Raw genomic sequence first — 14,781 nt, forward strand, 5'->3', positions numbered from 1 at the left:
TAGATCACCTTCCAAACCTCTGTGGGAAAAGCATGAGAAAATAGTTTTCTCTCAAACATGATTCATGATATCACAGCAGAAGGCTTTTTCACATGGTAAAATCACCTTAGAACACACCACAATTCCTAAAATGAGTATGGTACCATCAACAAATGATTTATTATGTAACTAAAGTCTTTAAACCTTCTATTAACTGCAATGCTTTTTAATGAGGTGCTATCATGTATATTGGTCCCAAGATGGCTGCCAACACTTCTTGGATGAAGTGCTGACAGCCAATCAGATCTCACGATGAGATGTGTGGTTAGGCTCCGCCCAGATATATATGTGATTTTACTTTTGATTTTCTCAGGAACTACTGAACGGATTTACACCATTTAAGCAAAAGGCACGAGTCTGAACTGAGGACTACCTCTTTGCCAAATTTGGTGTAATTCCGTTCAGCACTTCGGGCTGTAGCTGTGTCAACAGGTATGGGAAAATGCATGGGGAAAACGAGTTTTGCGACCCCCCTTTTTTCTCGGCCCCCGCTTGACGAATCACCGTGATAGGAGGAGCGGACCGGAGCTGGCCAAAAGTTTGGAAAATTTCGCGAAGATTCATCAATTGACGCCAACGTTATTCCAAATAGAATGTTGCGGATTTCCATATAGATAGATTTATTTATTTATTTTATTTATTTTTGTGTTCTGGGAGGCCCACAATCAACACTTATGATTAACAATGAGGACCCTACAATGCTGAAGGGTCTATTATTAAATGCACAAGTAGGCACAATAATGAAAGAACCCATGTCAAATTATACCCTTCAGGAAAATGGCTATACTAAAAAGTGCAGCAACAAACATTTCGAGAATCAATACAGCTTGATGACCTAAAAACCATCTAAATGGCCGGACAGTATACTATGCTAGTGATATTAATCAAGGATTTGACAAATCAATACCATGTGTCAGATTTGAGGAGTTCCCACCAGTGACTCGAGTTGCTTTTAAAGAGGCCTCTGTGTCTGTGTCTGTGTCTGTATCCTTTTTGGATCGCCCCTCTTGCGTCCTAAACAGAAAATGAAGTAGTGTACTCCGGAAAGAACATTCACAGCTGAGAGTCAAAGCCTTCTAGATGATCCAGTAAGTAAGATAACGTCTATTGAAAAAACTTCTGACTGAATTATGAAAGGGGAAAACGCTCCATGCGTTCTAAAGAACCCTTAAAGCACATCTCTTCTCTTATTCATATTGCTCTCTTGAACTATGTAATTCCCTTGATATGCTGAAAAGCACTATAAATGGAGGTTGAACTACATTCACTTGCATGCTGACTCACTCATGAGCCTCACAGGAAGCCCATAGAATATTTTAAAGCTAATTTATGATAGATCAGTAGTCAAAACAGCAGTCTGTCTAGGGTATTCCTAATGGCAGTTATTGCATGCTACTATCATATTATTGTTCTAGTAGGTCATACTATTTTTTTACTGCAGCTCTGTTTGAAGAAGACATTTTGTCTTTTAATGGTGAATCTTAAGCTTTGGTTAGAGGATCATTTGGAGGATCGCTCTATATCAAGAGAAGTACCTGAGAGAGGGGACGGGGATCCTTTGCAGGTTTCTGTAGGGGTCCGAGCCTGAAATAACCTGGATTCCCACTCCATGGTTGCCTTCGAGAGCATAGAGATACATAAGTCACAAGCGTAAGAGTCGTAGTGAGGCCCCAGACACCATATTCAGGTGGTATGGTGATCTTGACAGAAACAGAGAAAACTTTGACAGGGTTTGAACCCAAGACCTTGGAGGGTTACATCTGACCCAGTCTGCTTGTGAAGCATTGTTAACAGTAAGGAATTTGGTAAAAATGTAGAGCTCCATAACCACGAAGGCACAAAAAACAGTAAGTGACAAAAAAGCCAGGCAGTGCTGTATATGAAATCAGGTGTTGTCATCTGTGTTGCAGGTGGAGCCCAGTGTGAGTGCATAGCACCACACCAAATGTTCCAGATCCAGTCTGGGGTCTGGAAATGTCCCTAAGGAGAAAAGTGTGCAGGAAGAAATAGCCATCAGAATACGTTTCTTGTAAGCAGGGCTAGTAATAATGAACAAAAAATATGCTTTAGTAAAAAGTTTAAGCAAGAGGCTTGCATCTGTCATGAGAACAACAGGGTCCACAACGATAACTACTTAGCTAAATTCATGCCAGGAGGGAGATGGGTCTCGATCAGCCACACAAATTGTGGTGCGATTAGGAACCACATGGCCTTAACCTGGACATGGAAATGAAGGACTTAAGAATACTTTTGTTAGGGTTTTGTAGATCGCAGCATTCACCCCAAGAGGTATCATGGAGCTAAAAATTACCTCTGACCTACCAAGAGAAATCAACCAGAGAAAGGGCAATTGAAAGGGCAAACATTTTTGAATAGCCACATTTTTTAACTCGTTCCTGAATTTGCAATATTTGCTAATCTGCTCAAGTATAAAGTCAAAGAGTTCCATTCCTGCGCTGCTATCACCCAGGAAGCATGGCCACCAAATATTTGGCGGTAAACTTTAAGAACAGTAAGAAAAACATTGTTCTGTGACCTAAGAAGCTGTGACAACTGATACACATAAAAACTAGCAGCCAATGAAGAACAAATTAGTTTAAAAATGTGTCCTATGTACAAATCACAGGGACTGAAAGAGAATGCAAGCTTTCACTGGCAGCTAGAAGGGAAGCCTAAGCTGGTGTCACGGTCTCTTATATTCAGTCAAACTGCGACTCGGATGCACAATTCTATATGAATTGGAGTCTGTGAAGCAAATAATTTGGAAGCACCAAATAGATGGAATTACAATAGTCGTGCCGCGAGAAAATAAAGTCATTTATAATGTAAACCTTATGAGAAAAGGCGAATGGATATAAAATATGCTTCAATGAGCGAAGTGTGCAGATGAGCCAAAGGGAAAACTGATTTGCATACAATATAGATTGCATTCAAAGCGACTAAAAAGCTTAGCAAGGTGTTCCTCTTAGAGGAAGCTTAGAAATGTACTAATATTTCAATGTGCCTGAAAAACAAAGGTTCAATGTTAATACAGGCATTACGACGTTTCAGGCATATTTTGGGAAATGCAGAAGAAACCCACAGTCCTAAATTGACCCACAGACTGTGGGTGTGCCTCGCACTGCTTGTAGTCAAGAACATGGAGGAATAAGAGAATATACGAGTCATGTAAGACTCCTGCCAGAGAAGCCATGACTTCTCTAAAATATTCAAACCAGGACGAAAGTGAGTGCTTTACAGTGAAAACATTAAACTAGAAATGCAAAGCTAGCTTCACAGAGACTTTCAAAATATGTCACAATATTGTGAGTGCACTAATCCGCAACATTACAGACAGAATCCTCCTCCAGACCCAAAAAAATGTTTTATGGTTATGAAACACGATTCTAAATGACATATGCTTTCAGTTACAAGAATCTTTCAAAGCGTCTTTGCATTACGTATGTGACATAAAGCATGCGCTGTACCCTTAAAAGTGGAAACATTTGAATAAATATAAATACCATATTGTCAATGTCAGAATATTTTAATTCCAGAAGACTGTCAGGCAAACCCTAATCTTTAAGAGTCATGTTTGCCCTCGTTCGTTGAAAATCAATTCATGAGCAATATAGTAAGGCAGGTTACTACAGCATTGCACTGATTTTTGGGCCAGCAATATCTATCAGGATGGTCATCTTACTGAAAAGCATAATAGTTTGACACACAGACACCAAATGTCATGGTCAATTTAGTACAAATCTTTCGGGCCTTTTAGATTTTGCAGTTGATGCCTTTTGAAAGTATTTGTAACCTTAATGTTCAAGTCACAGCAACAGAAACACAGCAAACACTCGAATATTAACTGCTGCTATAGAACTTTGATAATTATTTAAATTCTAAGATTCTCAGTACCAGTACCACTACCTTGATACTAATCACTGTCCTCCTTGATGTCTTCACTTACCTCTTAAATATATCATATCGTATATTTCACCACTGTCTCCAGCATATACCACACTGAGCTCATTCCTATTTGTAAAGGTGCACAGAACAATGGGAGCCATTTTCGGTCTATTCTGTCATCAGCCAAACAAACCTCTCACCCCCACTCCTCTCCCGTGATTGTCTCCTGTCTCAGCTGTTAAACATCTCTCTTTGGACAGTCACTACCATCCATGCTTGCTGCCAGCTGTACTAGGATACACCATGTCTATCCCTACATGCTCGTTTACCAGCACTCTTCTTCTCTAAGATTCTCAAGTGCCTACTGTAATGTAAGCTCACTAACTATCTCCCCTCAATAACCTACTAGATCACCTAGAGTTGTACCTAAAAACTCTTCGCTGGCAGTTCAGTTGTATGCTATTAGCTTCACCACCTCAGCTCACCAAAATCACCAATCCACCTTGCATATTCCAGTTGATTTTCGTCTTCATTTGGCATTGGCAATCATTAAATCTGATGAATAACCTTCCTTATTTCAGAGTTCCAAACACTGTCCGCATTTGCTTCTCATGTTCACTGTCCAACCCTTGATCTTCAGTTTCATGGCATGCATGCCAAACGTCAGCCACACACCACCAAGCACAAGTTGCTCAAAGTTCAATCCTGGGTCTGCTACTTCTCTTGTTGTAGATCTCCTTGGGGAGTGTCATTATGTTCGCTTTCATTTTCTTATCACCTCTACTCTAGTCACACCCAAATCGCCGAATACATACCTTCACTACCTCAAATTTCAATAATTCTCAGTTTCACTGTCATCACGCAAAGAACAGCATTAGGATCCATTGTGCTCAGTTTTTCTAAATAGAAATCATCTACATTCCTCCCTATCAATTCCACTAATTTCTTTAGTGATGCCACCTTCTCTCCCTCCTTCAATGTCAGAAACCTGGGCAAGTCGACTAACGCATGCAACATTACCACTTCATCACATAAATTGTAACTGCAGCAGGTTGCCAGGTATTAAACGGAAAATAGATTTTCTGCCCCTCACTTTTTTTTAACACTACTAAGTTCCTCACTATAACACGGTGTTAGTCGGAGTTCCAAACTATGCTACTGCCGATGGATAAACTTTGCTACCAGTGTTTTCTGCGTTCTTCCACAACATCCCACCAGCTCCCTCACCTCATAAGGCTGTGTGGATATTTGCAAGCAACAAAGCCTGATTTAAGCTTCACTCTATGCTTTATAAAGTTACTCACTGTTATCCCCTTCCACTACAGTTGAGATCCTTTCAAGATTAATCCCCTCACCATCCCTAGACTAGCCTCTTTTACCTTATGCTTATTCTCACTTCAACGTATGCCTCTACTTGGCCTTCATCACAGGAACGTGCAGTATTAATAGCAGGGACATACCCTCTACAACAGTTCTTAAGACTGCTGTGAAAATAGACCTACTTAAGCTGGATTCCTGAGGAAACACTCAAACTAATTTATAGAACCCATTCAATCTCCCTTGTAGATTTGAAATGTATTATTTGCTTACAATTAACTGTGTCTTTTATGATGCTATGTCGTCTCTTCACCCTCACCACAGTCTTCTACAATGAGTTCTATTCATGTTCACCACAAAAGTGGAATTGAAGTATGTACTACCACACCAATGAGGGTTATAAAAGATAATTTCTTTAAAAAATAAAAAAGCCTGTGCTCTTTGTCTATGCAAAAAAATATGAATAACTAACTAAATAAATAAATGAGATAGCACTTTTCTACACCGGTATTCAAATTATTATGAAAAAAGCATTGTTTTCGTAATATTATATGACTAGACTGACATTCCTTCTCCAACTCCGTAGTTGAAAACAATAAGCCCCAGACGGTGGTACATGGTTGAAATTGATGCACTTAAAAGGAAACAAGTGTAAGATCTTATACCTGTGCCATGACCACTTGATCTATCGCAAAGGTCTGGAATTTAAATGGTACATGAACAGTTTCTTTAGGCCGCAGGTATAGTTGAGGCGTCTGCATGTCTGCCTGGTAGTGAAACATGTCCTCTTCCAAAGCGGTGATGGTATTTGTGAGCTCTTTGAAGTGTTTCCATTCCCTCGTGTCCAGAATAATACTAAAGACACAAAAATGAAACTTGTTATCTCAGTGACGAGTTCTGTCTATGCACCGACTTAACGACAATTACCCACCAATAAGTTAGCTCTGAACAATACTCTCGGTGGTGATGGAGTAGAAATATATTTTGTTCAATCTACATTCTCCTGTCAACTGGACAGTGCTGCTTCTCTTTACGTATCCCCATAGCTTATAATCACAACAAGTAGGGCTAAGAACTTGGTTAGGAAAGCCCAAACAATCACTAGGGGTCTGACAAAGTAACTGCAGGGAACATCAATCCTGTAAACAAATAAATACGGTAGCATTTACTATGGAATGTCACCGTTGTCATTGATGTTGGTTTTAGAGAGACATTACCAGAATGTTTGGAATCTGCTAACCCCGATCCCACTCACAATATGCATGCTAATTGTCAAGAGGGCTTGAGAATATACGTTGGAAATCAAAGCAACGAACCCTGTAACACCAAACTGTCCAATTTTGTGTCATTTAACCCGGTGTGGTCATCACTGCTTGAACATGATGGTAAATGTCCAGTAACCCATTCATTTCTCAGTTGCACATAACCTTAGAGTTTTCATAGGCCTTCACCTCTCCTTTCTAGACAGGTCTTGTGTACTGAAAAATCCTGCTGCCTACGCCTTGACATTTCAGTCAGTATCAATCAATCATTGATTGATTGATTGATATCAGTCAGTACCCACTGGTAAAGTCTGCAGAGAAATCCGAACTGCTACCTATGATTAAATGCGGTAAACTACTCAACATAAAGAAGCAATTATGCAAGGCAGGCACAATATGAAAATGGTGACTAGGCTCTTTCTTTTCTTACAGGTGAAAAGCAACACAGTCACCTGAGATTACTGCCCAACACACGAGGTAAGCCACTGCGGCACTTTAAAGTTTTTTTTTTTAACCCTGCTGAGTGCCTTGTAATCTGTTGGGCTCATTGCCTGGGTCCCGACTTCACTATATGAAGTTGGCAACTAACTTGTGGCTACCTCTGGGTGTAGTGGACTGATTCCCATTGTATCGGGTTACTATCTCTAACCTTTCTGTCTTTTTCTACACGCCTTATCTATTTATGAATACTGTTGCCTACACCAGGTGGATATTAAAATATATGTATTCCTCTTTTAGCCCTCTCCGAAGCAAATCATCTGTTTCAGAAGCGGATTCTTTGCCGCCTTTATCAAAGTTATTTTCTCTGCACTCAATTCTAATGACATCTTTCCCTTTCTCTGGACCAAAGTCTGCTGTCTGCATACTCTTACACCATCACCTCTTCACTTCCTTTCTCAATTTAAATGACTTCCTCACCTCAAAGTTATTGCTGGCTCCCTCGCCAACGCCTTCACAAGAAGCTATTAAATTGTACTAATGCATAGCTATAAAGGTTTTCCAATTGGCTTTTCCTTTTCAGCCTCCTGTGCTTTCTCTTTGCTCTTCCAGCTAGCCTGAGCGCTATTTCACGCCATTAGTGCTTCTAATGGTGCCAATGTGATGAAACCTTCTACTTACCCTTTCCATCCCTTGTCTTCTATTTCTGACTTTTGAACAGGCAAGAGCTACCACTTTTAAACTTGAATTTAGCTATATCTCTTATAAACTTTAAATGTTCACTTGCCCAACTGTATTTTTGGACACGGTCATAGTGGTGAATGAGATATTTTATAATTAAGACACAAAGGTAGAATTGCAGAGCATATGGAGTTGCTGAGGGTTTTCTTGTGTCTCAAACGCCCTCATTATGTGTTAATTCGGGGCGGACTATTAACAGCACTTACCGCGGCCATTTTAATGATGAGATCTGCAGGAACGCTTTCAATCAGACATTAAATGTCAAGGTGAAAGTTTGGGCCACAATGAGGAACTATATGTTCAATGACCCAGAATTACGGTATCACCAGTAATTCTTCATTTCTTAGAGGGCCCTAATGGCACAACTCGCAAACAGGTGGTTTTTCCCTGCCCCGGGTTTAAGATATCAGTAACCCAATTGCGGGAGGTGGGGGGCGGGGGCATAGTGGGATGGGTGTGGAAAAATCAGGCAATCATCAGAGTTACCTGTAATGAGGGACTAAATGTGTTTCTCTATTGGCTTAAAGTTAACTGTCTAGGGTGTCACGAGCTTGCTTTTGTTTATCCAACGTTTGAATTTACAGAATGCTATGATAAAATACCTCTAAAGACGTAGAATAGAACAGACCACCGATCATATTCACGGACTGCTAAAGAAGGTCACAATACACATGGCACATTCACTCAATTTTAAAGGAATATCGGAGTATTCCTAGTAAATTGAATTGTCTCTAGTTAATCAAACGAGGGTGACTTACCCGTACAGTTAGCTATCTTTGTGCTTTAAACTGTCACTTCCCGCCATTGGCCATCCCAGTTTGCTGACACAACATTTTAACAAGCGTGCGAGCTCCTTGTCAGAGTATGTCAAAAAAGGTCAATGACAGAGAAAAATAACCTGGTCCTACCTGAGCTCAGGGTTATCAATCTCAATGGAGATCGTGTGCTGGATGTTGTATGGGTTTTTCAAAGCAAATTCAAAGAATTCAGCGGTGCCCAGTGTAGCATAGACATTGTAGTTTGAGGTGATAGCTTGACTCAGCATATTTGAGATACTCTCGGCTTTCGTCCGCTCTCGGTACGCTTCAATAATCTGCAAGTCTCGAGAGTGCTGCAGGCGCTCCTCACGTCGAGCCTGTAAGGGTACAAAACATTTATGAATATCACGTTATAAGGGCATTATCTGCGTGACGCACACAATTGTTTCATTTCAAGAAATAAATGATAGTAAGTAGAAGCCTTGTCATAATTGAGCATGCATTTCACATTATCACTACGAATGAATGAATGATTAAAGCTTATAGCGCGCTTGGTTACTCCAACGAAGTGTCCCCGCGCTAAGACATCTCAGTCCTAACAACAGAGCCCTATCCCCCAAAAAGAAAAGAAACCCCTGAATCCCAGCATAGATGATCTATCAGCAACAGCCGCGCTTAACCCCAGTCCCCCGGGGACGACAGAAAAACCAAGTCTTAAGTTTCCAACGAAACATTGGTTCAGACGGATGCATCCTCAATTCCAGAGGCAGTTTATTCCAAGCTTTGGCTTCTAGAAAGTCAAAGGATCTATCTCTCAAACTATTTTTTTTTAACCTTTGGCACTACCAGCTTAGCAGTGCCCACGGACCTAAGATTCCGAGTAGGTCTGTAAGGGGTAAGTAAAGGGCGCAGGTACCTAGGACCTTTCTCATTAAGAATCCTGTGGCAGAAACATAGAGCTTTAAAAGTGACTCTTGCCTTTACTGGTAACCAGTGTAGCTCCCTCAGGGCAGCTCCCAACGGGGTGCACCTCGGAATGTTCAGTAGCTTCTGGGCAGCTGCATTTTGGACCTTCTGTAACATATTCAAGTTGGTTTTTGTAACCCCTAAATATAGGATGTTGCAGTAATCCAGACGAGCTGTAATAAGGGCCTGCACAATGGTCTTTTTGGCATCTAATGGTAGAATAGCTAAGATTTTGCATAGCATTCTTAGAATGGCAAAGCATGTGCCTGCCAGGGCTGATATCTGATCTGCAAAAGATAGGGTGTTATTGAACCAGACTCCCAAATTTGTATTCTTAGGTTTGGGAGCCGGGGCTGGTCCTAGTTCTTCTGGCCACCACAGGTGGTTCCAGCTGGAGGGTTGTTTGCCAATTACCATGACCTCAGTTTTGCCTGCATTCAATTGCAGGCAGCTGAACTTCATCCAGTTCGCTAGATCACTCAGGCAAGCTTTACATTTTGGGGCAGCCTCTGCACCCTTTTGCTCTAATGTGACAATCAGCTGAGTGTCATCAGCATATGACACCAGTTTCACCCCATGTTTCCATACAATATCTGCCAGTGGACGCATATGCACATTGAATAATGTTGGACTGAGGGCAGAACCCTGTGGTACCCCTTGAGACAGAGGACATGTCTCGGACTTAAAGGGTCGTTGTAGAACCTGTAAGGATCTATTCTGTAGGAAGTGTTTGATCCATTCCCATCTGCTACCTCTAACACCGGTATCCCTCAGCCGCTCCAAGAGGAGGCCGTGGGAGACTGTATGGAACGCTGCACTCAAATTCAGCAGTATCAGTGCTGTCATCCTGCCCACATCCGCTGTTATTTTTAGAGCCTCAGAAGCCAGGAATAAGGCTGATTCAGTGCTGTGAAGCGCCCTAAAGCCAGATTTAGTTTCATGGAGTACCTGGTTTTCTTCCATGAACTTAGTCAATTGGAAATTTAAGAATTTCTCTGCAATTTTCACAAAGAATGGAAGCAGAGATACTGGTCTCAGATTTTCAGGGAGCGCAGGATCTAAAGATGGTTTCTTTAGTAATGGCACCACCATTGTGTGTTTACAATTATTTGGAACCTGCCCCAAGTTGAAAGACACATTCAGCAAATTTGTGAGCACCGGTGCAAAATTTCCCCTCCCTCGCAGTAACATATTTGGAGGGATAGTGTCTATGGGGGAACCCGATTTGACTACTGACATGAGTTGGAGTACGTCAGTTTCCACTGGTGGATGGAAAATAAAGATTCCCTCGCATAATGTTTCACTTTTTGGTGGAGCAAAGATATAATTCCTGCTGGTTTCAGGGAAGGTAGCATATATTTTCTCGATTTTTCCCGGGAAGAAACTTGCTACTTTATTACAGTAGTCTGCAGATGCTGGCAGTACTGCTGTGACGTGCGCTAAGGAAGTAAGTTGTTTTACAATACTGAAGATGTTTTTTGGGGTGTTTTTAGCTAATTTAATTTTCTCAGTTTAAAACTCCCTTCACGTTCTCCTAATTTGTTTGCGATAAAACTTAAAAGCTTCTAGATATTTCCGCTTATTCCGAGTCTGATAGTTCACTCTCCAGCCACGTTCGAGGCATTTGCATTCTTTTTTTTTTAAGCAATGCTAATTCCTCTGAGAACCATTCCACTGAAGGATTTAGGCAGGCACTCTTGCATGGTTTCAGAGGTGTTACCAAGATCCTTGATCCACAAAGGGACTTGTTTACCTGCTCTATGGGTGTCAGCCACTAATTTCGGTGCGCTCGAGGCCAGTTTGTCCCTGAAGGAATCAGGAGTAAGTAGCGCCCATTTCCGAGTCATTATGGGCTCTGACCACTGTCTCAGTTTACTAGAGACCTTTCTAGGATTCTCGATCCTAAATGAGAGAATCGAGTGGTCAGACTAGACTATAGGCACAGGTGGCAGAGCTTCCACCTGAGTACTATTTGAGAAGATATTATCTAAAATATGGTCCTTGATGTGCTTAGGAGTATTGACTAGCTGTTCTAGACCCACGGGCTGTAGTCCTATTGTCAACTCACCGATTTCTCGATTTTCCATATTATCCAAATGTAGATTCAAACCTCCTAGATTTACGAAATTTGGGTAGCGGATGGCATAAGGGGGCACTGTTTCAGCCAACTCATTAATACATGCTCTAGCCGGGCCCAGAGGTCTATAAATAAGGAGCCGCGCAATTGACCAATCGCTGTTAAGAGACATATTAAAGAGCGCCGCATCACAACCAGGCATTGGCAGTTTAACCATTTTTACCTGGTATTCTTTTTAAATAATCACGGCTATCCCCCCACCCCTCTGCCCAGATCTATCGACCCTCAGAATAGCATATCCTTCAGGCAATGCTTCGAGAATATCTGGTGCTGTGTGTTCATGGAGCCAAGGTTCTACTAAAAGTAACCCTGCTGGGTTTTGATCTATTAATAACTCACGGATTTCATGGCTGTGTTTACTAAGAGACCTGCAGTTCAGAGACAGGCAAAGTACAGTCATTAACAGACTCCACAACCCACTCCCTTTTCCCTTCCTCTGTAACTACTGTAACCAAAAAGTTGCACTTCCTACCTTTCATTCCTGATCCTACTGTAATAGAGTGTAAACAGTCATTGTCGACTGTATTTCTCAGAGCCACAATCTCTGCTGATGAATAGCAAACTCTGTCCCTTGAGACACAACCAGGGGTCCTGGCCCCTGGCGCCGTTCATGCGCGGACGGGCGCAGACGGGCTTGCCCACCAGCGGTGCGCCCACTGTGCGCATCCGCTGCATGTCCACCTTTGCATAGCTTTAAATAGTGTGTAGGCTAGGAGCACTAGCCCGCCCACCAGCACTGCGCACACTGTTACTGGAAGTGAGGCCGGACCTGACGAATGTCGTAATGCCCACCGCTCAAACGGCACAAGCCGTGGAGGACCGGGGCGGGAGTACCCTTGGGATAAAATTTCCAAGAAGTGCAGAGCTATGCAGTAAGTGACCCCACCTTCTTAAATTAGGAAAAGAACGTGCTTCCTATAAAACTAATTAAAACAAGTTTTACATAAATCGAGAATCGTAAAAAACAGACAAAGACACACATGCAACCTAGTAGACTCACTGATGTCCGCACTAAAAAAGTTACTTGCTTTTAGTAACGATGTTTCTGGTAAAAAAAAGTTACTTGCCTTCAGTAACAATGTTTCTGGCTTATACACAACTTTCCTGCAGATTCTCCTTATGCCTATACACTAGACACCAGACTGGATCTGGAAACGTTTTTCCTAGCATTAACAGGCATCTTCAGCTGCGACTCCCCCTGCTGGATGTGGCAACATTGGAGTATATTACGTGCCAACCAGTGCACTGAGATCTTTTCCATGCCCCATGGAGGTGTGTGGAGAGGAACTGGGAACTCATCTATGCCAGTGACAATTACAGCACATAACAAGTTTGCACACCTGAAAATCTTAGTATTCATGGCAATAACTAATTGAGAGAAGGGAGATAAGAGGAGGAAGATCAGCTTGGAGTCTGCAGGAACATTATGCATCCACCAGAAATATCATTACAAAAGTAAGTCACTTTTTCGCCTAAGAGATAAATCTTCTTGCAAATTCATAACCTTATGAAGGAGTCCTGAAGCAAAACCCATCAGGGGTGGGACTGAGTAGTGGTGATTATTCAAGGAAATAATGCATCGCAGCCAGGGAATGCCAAATATATGTGCGCTGACATTTTCATTCTGGACTCTGTCTGCACCATCAGGTGCAAGGCTTAATCACGGATCAGATGTGACAGTGCGTTTTTATGGAAAGTAACTATTCCACAGAACAGAGAGATGGGAGAGTAGTGAGGAATTCTGTGTTAGAGTATCCACCATAAAGCTTGTTGCTGAAGGTAAGCAAATTGTTCTTCTGATGGATACCTCTATCTGCTAATTACTCATCTTGAGAATAGATAAAGTAGTACCTCCTAAGGTGGTGGGTTTGTGAAATGGCTCAAACCAGAAAGTCCCTCATTACCGAGCAAACAAACAGCTCCTCATGCTGGACATGGACATCGCAGTGGTAGCAGCCTTGGCTATAGTCGAATGACCCCTCAGCTCGCACCTTCTTGGCCAATGCATAGCAGATTTTTATAGAGAGAACTATCCACCTTGATATGGTTCTTTTCTGCACTGCCTTAACCTTCTTCACTCACCCATACCCCATGAGGAGCTGATTATCCACCTGATGACCTTGGTGAGATCAATGTAAAAATTCAAAGCTCTCTTGGGGCCCAGCGATGGTGCCTCTCCTTCTCTGTCAAAAGGTAAGGTGAATCAAAGAATGCCGTAAGGGTGATGGATTGTCTGACATGAAAAGTTGTCATAATCTTCGGCAGGAATGCTGGCCTGTCTGTAGCACCAGTTTGTCCAGGAAAATGGTGGTGTAGGGTGGATGAACGAGCAAAGCTTGCAGCTCACTCATGCCACAAGCTGAGGGTACTGCTACAGGCTAGAGTGTTTTGAGTAGATGCAAAGTACACCGTTGCATCAGGTCAAAAGGGGTACACATAGGAAAAGGTAGAACCAAATTGTGGTCCCACTTTGGCATTACAAAAGGTTTGGGTGAAAATAAATGGATCCAATCTTTAATAAAACACATCACAACAGTTGATTTGATTTAAATGATGGTTGGTTTGACAAACACAAAAATGCCGAAAGTGCTGACAAATAATATCTAACAGTGCCCATGGCAAGACTTTGGTGGGCTAAAGACAGCACAAAAATTAAAACATCGGACAAGTTAGCCTGTAATGGGTCTGTATGGCAGGAAAACCAGGCCGCAAGTTTATCCCAGTGCCTTGCATGAACACTTTTCCGTGCGTGCGTGAAGGCCTAGATTGTGCAGGCCCGGTGATTCTCTCAAAGTGGTGGCCTGATTGGAGGACAGATGCTCATGCCCAGAAGATTCAGCTACCAAAATCTCCTGGTCCAATCTAGAGCAACTACGGTAACTTGATCCATATCTTTGACCACACGAGGATTGTGGTGACTCCTGTGGAGGTTGGTGAGACTGGCTATGTCTGTACCCAAACCACCCGGTGTAGCCTCAGAATTTCTTAACGGGTAAGGAAACAGCTTGGCAGGGGCCAAAAGACTCAGAGAATGGGCTGCGGTACTACTCTCCCTAAAGCGCTCCAAGGTAGAAACCACTTTTTTACTACATAGGAACGAACCATCGAAAGGAATACCTATAGTGAAGGCCTCTTAGTCTCCTGAGAAACCTTTAGAACATAACCATGCATGGCGACACAGCACCACACTGGTGCCAACTGAATGTCCTAGACAATCAGTAGAATCAAGGCCAACATG

The 14,781-nt window shown here is 42.2% G+C and overlaps 1 protein-coding gene across 1 annotated transcript in view; it reads right to left on the reverse strand.

Moving 5' to 3' along the window:
• NPHP4 (nephrocystin 4) overlaps positions 1-14,781 on the reverse strand; it is a 969,441-nt gene that overhangs the window by 189,127 nt on the left and 765,533 nt on the right. Inside the window, exons 21-22 of the mRNA XM_085608868.1 lie at positions 8,591-8,817; positions 5,907-6,096 (exon numbers count right to left, since the gene is read on the reverse strand). Coding sequence (XP_085464994.1) covers positions 5,907-6,096; positions 8,591-8,817 — 417 coding nt within the window. The remainder of the gene's footprint in view (positions 1-5,906; positions 6,097-8,590; positions 8,818-14,781) is intronic.

The sequence above is a fragment of the Triturus cristatus genome, chromosome 1_2 (assembly GCF_964204655.1).
Source record: "Triturus cristatus chromosome 1_2, aTriCri1.1, whole genome shotgun sequence".
NCBI classification, from domain to species: domain Eukaryota; kingdom Metazoa; phylum Chordata; class Amphibia; order Caudata; family Salamandridae; genus Triturus; species Triturus cristatus.